Source organism: Myotis lucifugus, unplaced genomic scaffold (genome assembly GCF_000147115.1).
Source record: "Myotis lucifugus unplaced genomic scaffold, Myoluc2.0 scaffold_438, whole genome shotgun sequence".
In the NCBI taxonomy this organism is placed as follows: Eukaryota; Metazoa; Chordata; class Mammalia; order Chiroptera; family Vespertilionidae; genus Myotis; species Myotis lucifugus.
Genome location: NW_005871486.1, coordinates 472,444 through 490,510, shown reverse-complemented (window position 1 = coordinate 490,510; position 18,067 = coordinate 472,444). Strand labels below are relative to the sequence as shown.

General features: G+C 43.4%; 1 protein-coding gene and 2 non-coding genes across 27 annotated transcripts in view; all 3 read right to left on the bottom strand.

Moving 5' to 3' along the window:
• Positions 1-247: 247 nt before the first annotated feature.
• Positions 248-18,067, bottom strand: part of PUM1 (pumilio RNA binding family member 1) — a 121,837-nt gene continuing 104,017 nt past the window's right edge. For 23 of the 25 annotated variants that reach the window (XM_014468240.2, XM_014468242.2, XM_023744234.1 and 20 more), the window contains 5 exons: positions 15,902-16,039; positions 11,115-11,240; positions 9,732-9,853; positions 5,817-6,009; positions 248-2,082 (listed from right to left, as the gene is read on the bottom strand). In XM_014468240.2, coding sequence (XP_014323726.1) covers positions 1,951-2,082; positions 5,817-6,009; positions 9,732-9,853; positions 11,115-11,240; positions 15,902-16,039 — 711 coding nt within the window. In that variant the 3' untranslated portion in view covers positions 248-1,950. Of the gene's footprint in view, positions 2,083-5,816; positions 6,010-9,731; positions 9,854-11,034; positions 11,241-15,901; positions 16,040-17,858; positions 17,915-18,067 lie in introns of those variants that run through there. The other 2 variants (XR_002826296.1, XM_023744242.1) reach the window with 2 other exon arrangements.
• On the bottom strand, positions 4,614-4,698 carry LOC111823275. Its single transcript, XR_002826302.1, has one exon. It is a non-coding gene; the product is annotated as a small nucleolar RNA SNORD103/SNORD85 (small nucleolar RNA).
• On the bottom strand, positions 17,797-17,903 carry LOC111823271. The gene has a single exon (XR_002826298.1). It is a non-coding gene; the product is annotated as a U6 spliceosomal RNA (small nuclear RNA).

Sequence of the window (18,067 nt, the reverse complement as noted above, 5' to 3'; positions counted from 1 at the left end):
GTTGGAAATCTGGATTAACGTGGAGTGTCTTGATTTTGAAAGCACTCAACAGGCTAACCCCAACATCTTTGGGTCAAACTGGGCTCAAGAACAAGTTTGATATCCTGTCCCTATTTCAATTCTCCCCCCGCCCCCCCCTCCTGTCCCCTCACAAAACAAAAAACAAAACAAGCAGGAAGAAAGAGGCACAAACAATGAAAGGGCTGTCCTGGGGCAGTATATTAGAGAAAAAAGTTAAAGCACAAACTCAGATTCCAAAGTTCTGTATTTTTCAAAATAAAGATCACACATTGTTTAGAGACAATCTACACAAGAGTTACAAAAAATAGTTGCCCAGGCATAAGCATACACAGGTTTGTTAATTATACACATATGGTTACAAGTGTGCTTGCAAAAAAGTTCATTGGAAATATACACAAGGCTCTGGAAATGTACACCGTGTAGTGTTACAATTCTATATTCAAACAAGGAAATTTGACAGTATGTTACATTCACTTACAAGTAGACAAAATGCAAAATACAGTTCATCTTCTGTACAAAAAGGAAGGGCAGTTCACACTTTACAAGGTGAGAGGGCTCTGATTGTAAGGAAAGCTGGGGCAGGGCCAAACTTTGCACATCCTTTTGACTGTCACAAAATAAGCAAAACATTACTTTTTAGGATTAAAAAAACACTACCGTGAACTGAATCATCTTAAGTAACATTTAGAAAGGATCTCGCTACAGTCTGACTAGGTGACAAATAAAAACCAAGCTATTTTTTTTCTTTTTAAACATATAACTAGGCTGTATAAAGAACATTTATTCCTTCAAAAGAAAAAATTTACTTCTGGTTGAAATTACAATTTACAATATACAACACTATATGCTACGACCATAAAAGGTGTGAATATACACTGAATGCACAGGGCTGGCTAATTCTCTTTTCTTACCAAAAAACGTGTTTATGTTGATTCAAACTTCTCCACATTTACATTACAGGTATACAAATGTACAATTGTACAATCAAAAGTATGTTCGACTACTAGGATACATTATAGATACAGATTAGACATCAAAACAAGAAAATACTACAAATTTGTATATATGCAAAGTCTACACCAAGTATACACTATATATTTATAGGAGCAAGACCAAAAGCAGAGTTGGATTTTTTTTTCTCATGCTAAATAATCAAGATTTTGCCTTTCAATGTTAAAAGAAAAATCCAACAGGCAGTAAAGAATTACACCCGCCCGGCCTTGAAAGACATTCTGGGAGTTCATGTCTCCTCATCACAAAACAGACTACACCATCTTCTTCAGCATAATAGTCTCCAAAAAAGGCAATTTTAGACGTTTCATAAACTTAATGTCATAAAATGAAGCTTTAGCAACTCTGAAACAATTTTCATTTTATATATATATATATATATATATTTTATAAACAGTGTTAAATGCCAGTTTGGGCTCATTTAACTAAAATTCAAACTTCCCAGGTTTTTTTGTTTGTTTTTGTTTTTTACTAAAATGAGGAGGTGGGGAAGAGCTATTTGCAAAACTTGCCAGCAAGGCAAATGAGTTAAAAACCTTTTTTCTGTGTTTTTTAATTTTTTTTTGTTAAACCAACCACCCTGAAAGTTTCCACATGTGGAATATAGATACAACATTGAACAAAATATGTGGCCTCCCATGTACATTGGTTACCTATGTACAAGTATCCTATACACCAGTAAAACAACAGGGCAATTAGTCAATTAAAAAAAATAATTAGTACATGTTATGTGTAATAAAATTAAACAAATTTACAAAGGCTTTTCCACTTGTGGATTTGATTCCTTTTTTTGGAGGGTAATCCTGGCGCAACCATTTACCATTCCAGATTCTACATTAGAACATTTCTGGTTGCTGGCTAGATTCGCCAGTGGGCCAGTGAGGTCAGTGGGAATGAGGGGACAGGGCTGACACTGCCTCAGATAATACCATTAGGGGGGCCACAGATGGGCCCTAAGTCAACGCCATTCTTCATGTAGTACTTCTCCAGCTTGGCCAGGATGTGCTTGCCATAGGTGTACTTCCGAAGAGTTGCGATGTGGGGCCGGATCTGAGGAGGAAGCACAGTTTGCGTCACTCTGGCCTGAAAACAGAGTTGGGCATGCTCCCAGCATGCTTCTGGGCACGGCAAATGCCAGGCCACAGCAATACCTCTCACTGGTGCAGCCAAAGCACCGAATTCTAGGGCCCTACTGACCCCTCAGAGGAGAGTCAGCACCTATCCTGAGCGCTGATGCAGGACGTGAGGGCTTTGGAGACTGAACAGCCACGGACCACTCCCTCCCAGGACAGCATGTGGAGAAAGGACATTCTCACCGACAATCACACTGCCCACTGCACAGAGCCTTCCCAAGGCCCGCCCTCAGCCCTTCTGAGAGGGGACTTTCAGGGACCATGGGTCCTAAGCTCACCACCTAAACCTGACCTCCAGTTCACAGAGGATCACAGAAAGCTACTACTGACAAGGAAAATGACTCACATGAGCCAGGCTGGTTCATGTAAGCCTCCTAAGGGAGGTGTGATTATCTCCATTTTATCGATGAAAAAGATGAAGGCCTAGTGGTGAAGTCACTCACCCAAAGTCAAACGGCTAACAAGGGATGGCACAGATATTTGAGCCCAACTATCTGGCTCCTCCAGAACTTATTTTTCTCCGCACTGTGTTCTCATGGCACTGCCTACTGCACCAGTCTCATCCTTCACCCTCCGCAAGCCCAGCTGGGCTCAGCTCTCTCAAAATTCTCCTCTGGTCTCCCCGCCCTGGGCAGATCCACGTGGAGAATTACTGTGCATCCCAGACAACCAGACAGATGCTGCCTCTCTGGAACCACCATTCCTCTTCTGTGAGCTCATGGAGTTTCCTACACACGTCAGTTACAGCCTGTCACACAGTGTGTTCACAACCACTTGCTGGACCACCCATCCTCGCACACGCATCTGCATCCCACTCGCATTTGCGTTCGTTCTCAAACACTCTGGACAAGCTCTCCAGACTGAGAGTCCCACGAGGACAACTGTTTGTCTCTCTATCTGTGTCCTCAAAGCAAGGAAGGGTCAAGTGGCTCTAGAAACCACTTCTACAGCCCAGAGGAGACAGACCTATAGCAGCTACAGCATTCTCACCGAGAAGCCTACGAGGGAAACTTATTCATAATAGTCCTTGGCTTGAATTCTGAGCTGTGCAACCGACATCTACCTAACATCCCTAAATTCATCTGTAAAAAAAAAATCTATAATGCTTCACTTTCATTTGGGTTGTAGTGAGGACTGTGTGCGTGCTAATGCTTTTGTCATTAGTATTTGAAATTCAACCCCCTTGCTCTCCCTGGGATGGGATGACGAATGAGTTCAGCCACTCAACTTTTACACCTCTTATCAGACAAAAACACTAACCACCCATGTGTACGCACATGTGTCACATTATGGAACCCATTTGTACTTGATTTAATGGGAGGTGAAGAGTCATCACCTGCTCCGTTCCCAATGCTTCCTCTTGCTACAAAGGTTAGGGCTTAGCAGTGAAAGAGCTAAAACCTCTTAGATTTTTAGATTCTTGGGACTCATCCTCCTCTCTCAACTACCTCATCCAACTTAACTGCTAACCCGCATTCTATCCACTTCTCTTCAATTCCAAAGCCACCACCATCTCTTGGCTTAACTTTCTGGGTGTGTTTTGGTTTTTTAGAAAATTCCGTTGTTGTTTGGCTTTGTTAGCTCATCTCTTCTAGACTGAGGATCTGTGGCTTCTGCTACTGGCCTTTATGTATCTGAACTGCTTTCAATGTGCAAGTGCTGGCCCACTACATACCCCACACTGATCACTTAGAACGTCCACCCTGCACTCGGCCTCCACTGTGTTCCTGGCGGCCCCACCAGAGCTCCAGGGGCTCGAGTTAGGACTTTGGAAACTCTGGGGAAGCTCAGATGTCCAGGAAACTTTATACCTGTTAGTTTGGGAGACATAGGTTTGATTGGCTCTTGGCTTCACTATTTCAACAGCCTCCCATCCAGTCTCCTCACTGCCTCCTCAGCTTCCCATGCTCCACTTACTCACCAGCCAGGACAATGATTTGAAATGTAAATGCGACTTTGGCACCACAGTCCTGCCCTAATGAACTTGCTCTACTACGTGAATATACTGTCTTATCTCCTGCTTCCAAACCTTCACAACCCAGGTTCCCTCAGCCTGGAAAGTGACATTATTCAAATGTCACTCTCTTGGGGAACCATCTCTGTGCCCCACGTTAGAAGAGGCACCTTTCCACATTGTCACACAGCCCTCCCCAGGATTCCCCCTGCAGTACCACGTGAGCATAACACTGTCGTTCTCACCATAGAGCAGCCCTGCTGGAGGAGGGCTTGCTATGGAGTATGTGCTTCATGAGTCTTTGTTGGGTGAATGGACGTGCTTTACATTCCTGCATGTTTCCTATATTCCACCTTCACCAGCCTCCTGACCCGCATTTCTAGGAGCCTCACACCACAAGGACTTTGGACTCCCCCAGCCTTCAATTGCCATCACCAACACCAATGCAGTGTTTTGTTTTGTTCTGCTTTGAACTGGAGGTGGCAGGTGCTTCGTCTGGCTCAGAACTCGAGTCCATAACAAAGGTTCTCATCACTGAACTTTGCTCTCAGTGAGGGCAAGTGGCTCATCATTGCCAGAACAAGGCATCCCCTCCCACTGAGAAGGGCTGAGTGAGTTCAGAGCCCAAAGGCTGAGGGTCTAGATTAGAAGCACCCCAAGGCTCGCAGCACACCTACCTGGGGGTTAATTTGGCTGCCTGGGCCCTGTGGTCTCTGTGGGGCTGGATGGACCAGCTCTGTGACTGTTCCTGAATCACTGGCCTCTGCAGGTGCTTTCTTGGTCAGCTCCCACTCACAGTACCCAACACTTTCAATTTCTGTCCCTTTTCTCTTTTCCTGTCTGACTCCTCTTTAGCGTGGACTTCTCCTCATGCAAAGCCTTTCTTCAGCCCTGGCCAGTGTTTCTCAGTGGTTAGAGCATATATACCAAAGAACTGCGGGTTCAATCCCCAGCCAAGGGCACGTCCTTAGGTTGCAGGTTCAAGCCCCAGCCCCAGTCAGGGTGCATGCGGGAGGCAACCAAGCAATGTATCTCTCTCATATCATTGTATCTCTCTCCCTCTCTCTCGCTCTCCCCTCTTCCCCTTCCACTCTCTCTAAAAATCAATTTAAAAAAATATCCTCGGGTGAGGATTTTTTTTAAAAAAAAGCCTTCCTTCAAAGACTCGGGGCATGTGCTCTCACCACTGCTTCCCATCGCTCTTCCCAAACTGTGCTCTGAGGGCAGGGATCATCTTGGTCATCTCTGTGCTAGTGTCTGGCACAAAGTGGGCATCAGGTCAGTGTGCCAGGCCAGCCACTGTACTGGGCAGGCACTCGGTCGGTAAATGGTGGTGGGTGAATGAATAAGAAAGGAGGGAGAAAGGAAATGAGGCAGGCAGACTGATTTGTTGGACTGAGAAGCTGGTCTCTCAGGAGCAAATGGATAAAAGCTTGGCCTAAAATCAGGGAGGGAAATCCCTCTCAAGGAATGAGTTTAAGACTCTTTCACAACAGTGAGTTATTGATAAAGGAGGGGTTGCAAACATGGGACAATGGCCACTTCAGATAAAAGGAAAAAGCACAGCATGAGACACAGCTTAGTGACAAAGTCTGCAAAAAGAAGCAAGATGTCCACCCTCCTCTGCATTTCAGAAACATGAAGAACCCAAGGCCTTACACATTTCCTCTCTGACTGAGATCTGCCCACCTGCCTACCTTATGCATGACTATCTTCCGCTGGGCTGGCTCTGCCACATCTATCATCTTCTGGACCACGTAGTTGGCATACTGGTCCTTCATCATGGTGTATAAGGCACTGTGGGGACCGTCGTTCATGGTGCAGACCTCATCGATGAGCACAGCACGCTCCGTACGGGAGGCATGAGTGACACACTTTTCCACAACATTGCTGTAACGAGACAAATCCAGAAACATCACTTAGAAAAGGGACCTAGTGCTTGTCTGGCCTCTGCCCTGACCTCAGAATAAGCAGCAAAAGATCTTAACATTTTTAGAAGATGAATTCATCAACTGCTTGGCTCTGAGACTCTCCACCTTTGCCATCTGTGGCTTCCAATGTGAACCATGGCCGAGGCCAACCTCTAACAGAGGAGGGTAACAAGCCCAGGTAAGTGAAGGAACTTGAACACAGGTTCAAAAGACTGGTTAATAGCTGAACCGGTTAATGAGCGTAATCTCAACATGAATCAAAATCTGTCTCCACCTCTGTGGGCTTATGAAGCCAGAAACAAGTCTTACTTATGTCTATATACCTAGTGCCAAGCTCTGCTTGGTACTTCACACATTGCAAACATGTAGTTTTATTGCTAGCTCTACCAGTGGCCAGATTAAGTTTCTATTGAACGAGTACAAAAAACGTTTTACATAAATGTTAAAGGCACACTTTAAAATTAAATATCCATTGCATTTTGAAGTAGTTTATTACGTGTTCTTACAAGCTAATATATTTTTAAAGTATGATACTTTGTAAAACACTGTGTAATATGAAGCGAGAATTCTCGTGCTCCGTCCGCAATGTGTTAAGAGAGGCTCAACAGACATATTGAGTGAAGAAACGTATCATATCTGGCGAGTTAACCTATCAAGTCTAATTAAGACAACAGCCTCTCCCATCTGATACAGCGACATAGAAAAAGTTTTTCCCCACCTTCCTTCTACAGTACTATGCAATTCTAGCATGAGCTGAAGGCATGGCAATGTGGATATGAATCACCTAATAGCCGCTGGCTTCTCCCTTAGTAGAAAAGGGAGTTAGGATATTACTGGGCTGGTTCAGAGAGCACAAAGCCAGCCATAATCTTCAATTGTTCAGACAAAGAACTCAACACTTCTCATGACTGCTTGGCTGGGTATATCTTCATCCACCCCAGGCCCACTTTCCCCTACAAAGTGGTGAGGAGCAGAACATGACCTTCTGCAAACTGGGTTGGGGACAGGACAGTCATTCTGGCTGCAACGCAAGCAGGTAATCAGCTACCACTATGGGATCCCATTTGGCTTCCACCTTAATACATAATAGATATTGTTTCAGTCTTTAAAGTTTATTCTAGTATTTCTGAAACTATGGTTCCCAGACCATTTGTGGGGCTAAAATCAACTTAGTGATTTGTGAACAGCTTTATTTCAAAAAATGAAAACAGAATAGTAAGCATCAGGATCAACCACAGACAAAACAGCTTCAGTTACGTGTGTGTGTGCCTGTGCATGCAAAGTCAATGAAAAATTTACTTTGTACCCTGAGTCACCAAAAATGTAAGAAAGCCACTAACCTATTTTTTGGTGTATTCCTATTGATCTGTTTTCCATTTTAATGGCTCTTTCTTCCGGTATCTCTAATTTGCTCTTAAGCCTACATAGTGAATTTTATTTTGGATTATATATTTTTCTATTCTAGAACTTTGTTCCTTTTATAATAAAGCTTCTAATTCTCTACTACCATTTCTTGTATTTTAATTCATTACCAGCATATTTCCTTCACATCCTTGACTGTAAGGATACTAGCTACTCTATAACCCGCCTCTGCTAACTCCAAGATCTGGGTGGTGGTGTGTTGTTTTGCTCTTTCATTTTCTTGTTTTTTTCGCTTTTGTTGAGTACAGGTCACATTTTCCTATTATCTAGACATAGAAGATGATATCCTGTAGAAACTGAGTTCTGTTATGTTTCTCCAAAGAATATTACTCCTCCAACTCCTTTTGTTTTTTTTTAAGTGGAGTTAAGTTGACTAAACTCAAACTGCAAACTTCTCCCATACAGTAGGCAGCAGGTGAACTCTCAGTTTATTTCTTTTAGCCTTCGTTGGGCTGCCTAGAGTGTATCCCATGCAAATGTAATTTAGGAGTCAACCAGATACTTGGGAAGTTTAAATATAGGCCTCCCCACCTCCTCCATGGTTCTCTTCCTTTCCAGATTTCTTCCCTGTCATTTTTTGTCAGTTCTACTGCACGAGTGCCCCAAACTCTGCCTTCTGGGAATTCTAGAGATTTTCCATCCCAATTTAGGAGCCCAGCATGGAGCAGACTTGGAAGGGCCTATACGCTAAAGGCCAATAAAAACAGGAAATTTCCTGATTATAGTCAACAATACTGTATTATAAACTTCAAAGCTGCTAAGAGACTAGATCATAATGGTTCTCAACATAATGTCTTAATGTGACCTTAAGGTGCTAGCTAATGCAACTGTAGTTATAATGCAATATATAAATGTATCAAACCAACACATTATATACTTCAAAATTGCACATTGTTGCCGAAACCAGTTTGGCTCAGTGGATAGAGCGTCAGCCTGTGGACTGAAAGGTCCCAGGTTCGATTCCGGTCAAGGGCATGTACCTGGGTTGCGGGCACATCCCAGTAGGAGATGTGCAGGAAGGAGGCAGCTGATCGATGTTTCTAGCTCTCTATCTCTCTCCCTTCCTCTCTGTAAAAAATCAATAAAATATATTTTTTTAAAAAAAGTTGCACATTGTTGTATGTCAATTATATCTTAATATAGTTTAAAAAAAAATTTAAATGGAGGAAGGGCATTTTCCTCAGTGCAATTACCTGCTTCCAAGTATCAACAGTCCCACTCCCACCCTCCATTCTGCCTGCTCTTGTTTATTCTCTAATGCCTTCATAGTTTTTTTGGCATTTTGTCCATAATTTATAATTGTTATCTGTGGGACAGCAGTGCCCACAATAGCTGCTCGGTCCTTATCTGAACACAAGGCTATTGTAATATTAACACTATGCTATATCCAAGGGTGATATTAAATACAATGAACAAAAAAGTAAATAGGACAGTGACTCAAAGAAGAGACCTAAAAGATTCTGATCCCTATTTTCTCTGGTCATGGGGGAAGTTGGAGGGGTGGGGGGTAACACAAGCTCTAAGAGATGTCCCTAATATGGTTAGGCTATTGAGACAATGACTCTTTTTATTTCTTTTCTGTATTTTCCATGCTATAATGGTATAAGATTTTTACAAACTAAAAATAAGCCATTTAAAAACATCAAGATTACGTCACATGTGCCTTGAAATTTATCCTAAAAACCAGAGAAGAAAAATATCCCAAAAATATGAACTACTATGTTATGTGTATGGCAGCATATGCAAATTCTATTTAGAAGACCATACCACTAAGCCATTGGAGGGCCATAAATTTCTTCTCCAACCCCTGCTACTTATAAGTTATCTAGGCATCTTTCACAACCTGGGAATAACTAGTGCATTTTATTCTTGAGCTGGCAATATGAAGAATGAGAAAGAGATTCTAAGAATACAAAGGTCTATACACAGATACGATATACTGCCTCGTAATTCAGGTGCGAAAGAGGAAACTGAGTAAAGAACATGTCACAATTCCGAACAAATACGTTAATGAAAGTTGTTTACCAAAGAACAAAATTTATATTATGGGCTGACTCTAAGGAAATGAGGAGCCCACTACAGGACTTCTTATATTTTATACTTTATAATCGAACAATCTAATGTTTTAATTAAACTATGCATACTTTAAGAAAAATAAACATTTTTTTAAAAGAATGAAAATTATTTTTCTCTCTAGACCTAAAATACTATTTAATCCTCTCTTCTAAAAAACTGTCTATTGTAATTCAAAGCCCGTACCTTGCAAATTTGTGCTGACTCAATACGAGTACATTGCCTCGAATTTCTGCTACAATTTTACTTTTATCCTCAGGACGACCATGCTCCAATACATGTTGGATTACATAATTTCCATATTGATCCTGTTTGAGAAACAGCAAAAGAAATAAAATTCATATAGAAATGAGTTCAGTGGATTACCAAAATCCTTATATCTAATCAACACCTATTTTCCTGTAGCATTATGATGGCTTACCTGAATAATAATGAACACATAAGAATTTTTAAATAGGTAATGACAATTTTCCTATGATCACAAAATAGGAATACATCACTGTTACACAATAGAATATTTCTAATATATTTATGCCCAAAAGATCTAGTTGGGTTCTTCATAAAGTATTATCTACAAAAAAGCAAGCCTCCTCAAAACTGGAGGAAAAAAAGGGGGAGGCAGGGGGCTAGGGAGGTAGGAATAAAAAAAGTACAAATTTCACTGTACCTATCTATGTACAACGAAAAACTGGAAACAAAGCTTATGTCCAACAAAACAGACAATGCCTGATTAAATAATATTACAAATATATAATGGATTTACTCATTCATCTAAAGTGGAAGATCTTTGAGAGAATAAATGTGTGCAAACAATTCTAGAGGCAAAAATATTTATTTGTAAGATGTAAAAAATTAAGAACATACAAGTAGTATTTTTTTTAATGGCCAATGCCCAATGTGTTTGCTTCTGGATGGTAGGATTATGGATCATTTCTTTTCTTTTGTTGCTGCTTTCTGCACTTTCAAATTCTTCTACAATGACTAATTAATAATTTACAATATCGTACTTCTCACCAAAAACACACACCTACAAAACAAAAAAAAACTGCTCCAGGACATCTTTGGGCCTTTGAGCCTTTTTAAAGTCTCTTGAAATTTTAAGTAGAAACAAATTATGGCTTTAAAAAAAAATTTCTTCAGTATAACATTCTACATGTAGAAAATGGACAAATGGTTAGTATGATGTGGAAGAAATTTTTAGTGGTAGATGAAAGACAAAGTATCAAAGCTAGAAAGAAATCAATTAATCCACTTAGTTCGTTTTAAACAATGAAACAGACCCAGACAAATTAAATGACCTGCCCATGATGACATAGCTAGTGAGTCCAAAGCAGAGCTCTGGCAGGCACATCCTCTTTGCTCCAAGGCCAGGCTCTAGTCACTACCCATATTCACAAAACAATAAGCAGGCTGGTATAAATGAAAACCTGCCCAAAGCTTCAGTGGGCATTTTAAACACATTAACATTAACCTTTACTGGAACGGATACCTGTGCTGAGAAAACACACAAGCTCTGGGCCTGCACGAGCCCCCAGGTGTTTGCAGTTACTCTACTGGCAACTCCACTACCTGCACAAGTTGCTCGGTGTGCTGGTGCAGCTCCTCTAAGATAGGCAGTGTCTGGTCAGGGAGGCAGTGCTCCAGGATCCGTTGAATCACTCGGCAACCGTAAGGATGCGTGGACAAAGCAAATACCTAGGGCAGACAAATATAAGAAAGCCAAAAATGACAGCTGCTTCTTTTAATGCTTCATATTAATATACATAATCCCACTAATCTTCTCCATGACCTTGAGAGACAATCATGAATGTATTCTCTGCATACAGATGAGAAAATCGAAGACCCTTTAAGTCTACACGATGTGCAGGCATACAGACAGTAAATGATAGAGCCAGGATATGATGTCCTAGTCTGATTCAAAAGCCCAAATTATAAATATTACATTAAGTTCTCTCTACAAATAATAAGGTGTATATGGAAGCCCATTTCTTAACTACTCTAGGAAGTCACATGTACATAAATTCAGAGATGAAAAATACTTTTCCAAGAAGCCTAGAAAAGAGCAGAATTAGTCAAGATCATGAAAAACAGTTAAGAGTTCACTGTGTCAAAGGACAGAGGCAAAAAACAAATAAAATAAAAAAACACAAAACAAACAGAAAAAGGTCTGCGATCAAATCTTAAGTGCTTTCACATAATCACAAAGTAATGTTCTGAATCGAACTGGGGTGTAGAGCTCTTTTATTGGGTCTGGTGCAAGATAAGACACAGGCTTCAGGTGTCCTATCTCAATTCTGCCCTTCCTAGCCAAACTTGCACCTCAGATCTGTTATCCTATAAAATAAAAGTCTTACATGCAAATCAACCAAACAGCAGAATGACTGGTCGCTATGACGGGCACTGATCACCAGGGAGCAGACGCTCAATGCAGCGGCTGCCCCTGGTGGTCAGTGCGCTCCCACAGGGGAGCACCGCTCAGCCAGAAGCTGGGCTCACAGCTGGTGAGCACAGCAGTGGTGGCGGTAGCCTCTCTCGCCTCCGCAGCAGCACTAAGGATGTCCAACTGCCGGCTTAGGCCTAGGGGGAGCAGGCCTAAGCCATCAATTGGATATCCCCCAAGGGCTCCCAGACTGTGAAAGGGTGCAGGGCTGAGGGAGCCGCCACCCTGCCGAGTGCACGAATTTCATGCACCGGGCCTCTAGTCAAGTATAATGACAACTGTCATACTGGTGTGGCTTAGTGGTTAAGAGTGTCGGCCAGTAAACCAAAAGGTCACAGTTCTATTCCTGGTCAAGAGCACGAACCTGGGTTGCAGATTTGATCACTGGCCCCAGTTGGGGCGAATGCCAGTGGCAACCAATCAATCAATCTCTCTCTCTCTCTCCCCCCAAAAAACCCCTCCCCCACACTCTCTAAAGAAAAAATATCCTCATTGTGAGGATTTTAAAAACAAGTATAGCCTGGCTAGTGTGGCTCAGTGGATAAGTGTCGACCTATGAACCAGGAAGTCACTGTTCAATTAGTGGTCGGGGCACATGCCCAGGTTGCAGGTTCCCACCCCAGTAGGTGGTATACAGGAGAAAGCCAATCAATGATTCCCATCATTGATGTTTCTGTCTCTCTCTGTTTTCCTTCCCCTCTGAAATCAATAAAAATAGAAAATGTAAAAAGAATGAGTCCTAGCCCTAACCGGTTTGGCTCAGTGGGTAGAGCATCAGCCTGCGGACTGAAGGGTCCCAGGTTCGATTCCGGTCAAGGGCATGTACCTTGGTTGTGGGCACATCCCCGGTAGGGGGTGTGCAAAAGGCAGCTGATTGATGTTTCTCTCTCATTGATGTTTCTAACTCTCTATCCCTCTCCCTTCCTCTCTGTAAAAAATCAATAAAATACATATTTAAAAAAAAGAAAGGAAAAAAAAGAATGAGTCCTAGCTAGTTTAGCTCAGTGGATAGAGCATCAGCCTGTGAACTGAAGGGTCCCTGGCTTGATTCCAGTCAAGGGCACATGCCTGGGTTGCAAGCTCAATCCCTAGTAGGAGGTGGGCAGGAGGCAGCAAATCAATGGATTTTCTCTCATTGATATTTCTCTCTCTCCCTTTCCCTTCCTCTCTAAAATCAATAAAAATATTTTTTAAGAAAAAGAATCATGACAATAATTGTAAGAACAGTAACAACACTAACACTTATTAAATGTTTACTGTCAGTCACGCACTAAGTGCTTTATATATGACTAGAGGCGGGACGGGGAGCGGGGGGAGTTCCTCAGCCCGGCCTATGCCCTCTTGCAGTCTGGGACCCTCGGAGGATATCCACCTGCTGGCTTAGGCCCGCTCCCTGGGGGGATCGGGCCCAAGCTGGCAGTCAGACATCCCTCTGGCAGCCCGGCAGCCCTCAGGGGATGTCCACTTGCCAGCAGGGAGCAGGCCTAAGCTGCAGTCGGACATCCTTAGTGCTGCTGAGGAGGCGGGAGAAGCTCCCACCACCACCACTGTACTGGCAGCAGTCAGCCTGGCTTGTGGCTGAGCAGAGCTCCCCTATGGGAGCACACTGACCACCAGGGGGCAGCTCCTGCATTGAGCGTCTGCCCCCTGGTGATTAGTGTGTGTCATAGTGACCAGTCATTCCCAGTTGTTCTGCTATTAGGGTCAGTTTGCATATTACCCTTTTATTATATAGGATAGAGGCCTGGTGCACAGGTGGGGGCCAGCTGGTTACCCTGAAGGGTGTACCGGATCAGGGTGGGGGTCCCACTGGGGTGCCTGGCCAGCCTGGGTGAGGGGCTGATGGCTGTTTTCAGGCCGGTCACACCCCCTTCAGGGTGGGGGTCCCCACTGGGGTGCCTGGGCAGCCTGGGTGAGGGGCTGATGGCTGTTTTGCAGGCTGGTCAAGCCCCCCCAAGTGAGGACCCTCACCCCATGGAGGTTTGGCCAGCCTGGGTGAGGGGCTGAGGGCCGTTTTCAGGCTGGCCAAGCCCCCCAGGCAATGGAAGCTCCCAGCCTCTCCTTTTTTTCTTTTTTATTCTGGGATTTATTTACCTTCTATAATTGAAACTTGAAACTTTGTAGCCTTGAGAGGAGCTCAGAGCCGGCCAGGGTGGGCGGGAGGGAAGCTTGGCTTCCTCCATCACCAGGGACAACCCACTCTTGCTCGCTCCAGCTCTGTGGCCACGGCTAGCTGAACAGGTATCTGGAGTTTATTTACCTTCTATAATTGAAACTCTATTGCTTTGAGTGGACTCAGAGCCCACCGCGGCAGGCGAGAAGCTTGGCTTCCTCCATCATTGGGACAACCAAGCCTCCTGCTTGCTCCAGCTCCATGGCTGCCGGCCGCCATCTTGGTTGGGTTAATTTGCATATAGCCACTCGGATTGGCTGGAGGGCGTGGCTTAAGCCGTAGCGAAGTTACGGTCAATTTGCATGTTTGTCTTGTATTAGTGTAGATTTTATGTATGTAGCTTCATGTGCAAAACTAAATAGTTTAATGGTATACTGTATGGTTCTGAACAATTAGAACGTTATAAATATGATAAACACAAACAGTCTGAAACAACTTATTTCACTCAACATTATGTTTTAAATATTTAATTATAATACTGTGGGCTTCTACAGTTTACTCCAGTTATATAATATAACTAGAGGCCCGGTGCATAAAATTCATGCACTGGTGTGTGTGTGTGTGTGTGTGTGTGTGTGTGTGTGTGTGTGTTTTCCCTCAGCCCAGCGACCCCTCAGGGGATATCCGACTGCCGGTTTAGGCCCGATCCCACAGGGTAGTCGGACATCCCTCTCACAATCTGTGACTGCTAGCTCCCAACCGCTCATCTGCCTGTCTGCCTGATTGCCCCTAACCACTTCTGCCTGCCAGCCTGATAACCCCCTAACCACTCCCCTGTCAGCCAGATCGATGCCTAACTGCTCCCCTACCAGCCCGATTGTCCCCAACTGCCCACCCCTGCTGGCCTGGTTGCCCCCAAATGCCCTCCCCTGCCAGCCTGGTCACCCCAAACTGCCCTCCCCTGCAGGCCCAGTTGCCCCTAACTGCTCTCCCCTGCAGGCCTGGTCCCCCCCAACTGCCCTCCCCTGCCAGCCATCTTGTGGTGGCCATCTTGTACGAGGGTGTGACAGTCAATTTGCATATTACCGCTTTATTATATAGGCTGCTGAGTAAGTACACAAGGCTTTGTGGGGGTTTTTTAAGGGTCACCAGTTCCATTCCTGGTGAGGGCAGATGCCTGGGTTTCAGGCTCAATCCTCAATAGGGGGTGTGCAGGAGGAAGCCGATCAATGTTTCTCTCCCCCTGTCTCTCTTCCTCCCTTCACCCCCGTCTCTAAAATCAATTAAAAATATATTTTTAAACTGTCCACTGCATTTAAAAAAAAGGGGGGGGGGGCACATATAGGCTCTTATGACATAGTTAAATCAGAAAAATTTGAAGCTATCTCTACTAGTATTGTCACTTAATACAGTTCAAATCAATCTGATCACCATCCTATCCCCCCCAAAATTAAGCAGGAACACCTTGTTTTTTAAAATGTGATCAAAACTTTAAAATATCAACATAAATAGTACTTAACCAAAGGAAAAAAATCTATTCTTCAAATATGAGATTTACCTTTAACAACTTTGATGACTAACTCATCCCAACATGAGCAGACATGTGCAGTAATGACAGAAGATCCACAGACACTTAAAGGAAGAAAGAGACTTGGGTACACAGAGCTAGGCACCTGGCACAAGTGAACAGAGCTACAATTTACTGCAGCACTTGAGAACACTCCAAAAATTCTATCCCGTTCTCAGCTCACAGTGGAAATACCACATCAATTTGTTCCGAAATTTCTTTCCCAAGTCACTTACCTGACCCTTAAATGCATCAATAATAAACTGCAAAGACTGAGGCTGCACACATTCAATGCATTTCTGAACCACGTGATTGCCATTCTGGTCTTTCACACACTTCAGGACGTGGCCATCTAGTTCCCGAACCATCTCATTCTATTGGAGACAGGGAAAGAAAGCACCACCAGAATCACAGCAAGCAAACAGCTGGACAATCAATGTTCTCCTTACCAAACACAAAAGCACTGAAGAGGGAGAGAATCATGATAATGAAAGTGGGACAACTCAGGGACGGCACACTATGGCAATAAATGATGAATAGAGTTTTTCCACATGTTAGCAAACCTCCTGTAACAGTAACAAGTCTAAAAAACTATTCTAACTTGCAAAAGACCTCTGGAAGATTAAAAATGTAGACATCTTGCCCTAGCTGGTTCGACTCAGTGAATAGAGCATCGGCCTGCAGACTGAAAGGTCCCAGGTTCGATTTCAGTCAAGGGCACATGCCCAGGTTGTAGGATCAATCCCCAGGAGGGGCATGCAGGAGGCAGCTGATCAATGATTCGCTCTTATCATTGATGTTTCTATTTCTCTCTCCCTTTCCCTTCCTGAGATCAATAAAAATATATATTTTTTAATACAGACATCTTCAAATAGAATGGAGCCTATATCAAGTAAACCTCATTAGAGAATTTCACAAGCAATTCAACATGTTTCTATTATGACAGCTCTGTGAGATATGTAATATTAATAATGATAGTTGTTAATCTAGAGCTCACAATAGGCTAGGCATACCTCTAACTGCTTAACATCCTTTGACTCAATGAACCCTCATAATAATCCTATGGACTAGACCAGGGGTGGGCAAATTTTTTGACTCGAGGGCCACAATGGGTTCTTAAACTGGACCGGAGGGCCGGAACAAAAGCATGGATGGAGTGTTTGTGTGAACTAATATAAATTCAAAGTAAACATCATTACGTAAAAGGGTACGATCTTTTTGTTTTGTTTTGTTTTATTCATTTCAAAGGGGCCGGATCCGGCCCGCGGGCCGTAGTTTGCCCACGGCTGGACTAGACACTATTATAGATAAGAAAATCAAGACAGCCCTAGCCGGTTTGGCTCAGTGGATACAGCGTCTGCCTGCAGACTCAAGGGTCCCTGGTTCGATTCCGGTCAAGGGCATGTACCTTGGTTGCGGGCACATCCCCGGTGGGGAGTGTGCAGGAGGCAGCTGATCGATATTTCTCTCTCATTGATGTTTCTAACTCTCTATCCCTCTCCCTTCCTCTCTGTAAAAAATCAATAAAATATATTTTAAAAAAAGAAAGAAAACCAAGACAGCCCACCAGTGTTGCTCAGTGGATGAGCATCGACCCATGAACCGAGTGGGGTGCATGCCCGGGTTTCAGGTTCAATCCCTGATTGGGGGGGTGGGGAGTGGGGGGGGGTGGGACTTGCATGCAGGAGGCAGCCAATCAATGATTCTCTCTCATCACTAATGTCTCTCTCTCTCTCTCTTCCCCCCCGCCCCCCCTTTAAATCAATAAAAAATACTTTTTTTAAAATTTAATTTTGTTTTATTTCTTAAAGTATTACAAAGAGTATTACACATGTCTCCTTTTTCCCCCCCTTGACATTCCCCCGGCCTCCCCTACCCCCCAGTGTCTTGTGTCCATTGGTTATTCTTATATGCATGCATACAAGTCCTTCGGTTGATCTCTTACCCCCCCAAACCTCCCCAGGCTTCCCACTGTAGTTTGACAGTCTGTTCAATGCTGCTCTGCCTTTGTATCTATTTTTGTTCATCAGTTTATAATGGTCTTTATTATCCATAAATGAGTGAGATCATGTGGTATTTTTCTCGGCTTTCCAGGGGCCATCGCAGCCTCACAGGGGCCGTCCCAGCCTCAAAAAATATGGAACGCTTCACGAATTTGCGTGTCATCCTTGCGCAGGGGCCATGCTAATCTTCTCTGTATCGTTCCAATTTTAGTATATGTGCTGCCAAAGCGAGCACAATAAAAAATACTTTTTAAAGAAATAAAAAACCCAAGACAGACAAATTAAATGACTTGTTAAAATCACAGACCTAAACTGCCAAGATTCAAACCCAAGCGATATGGTTCCTGTGTGTGACAAAACAGTGTATGTCAGTAAACCACCTGTCAATTATATATTATC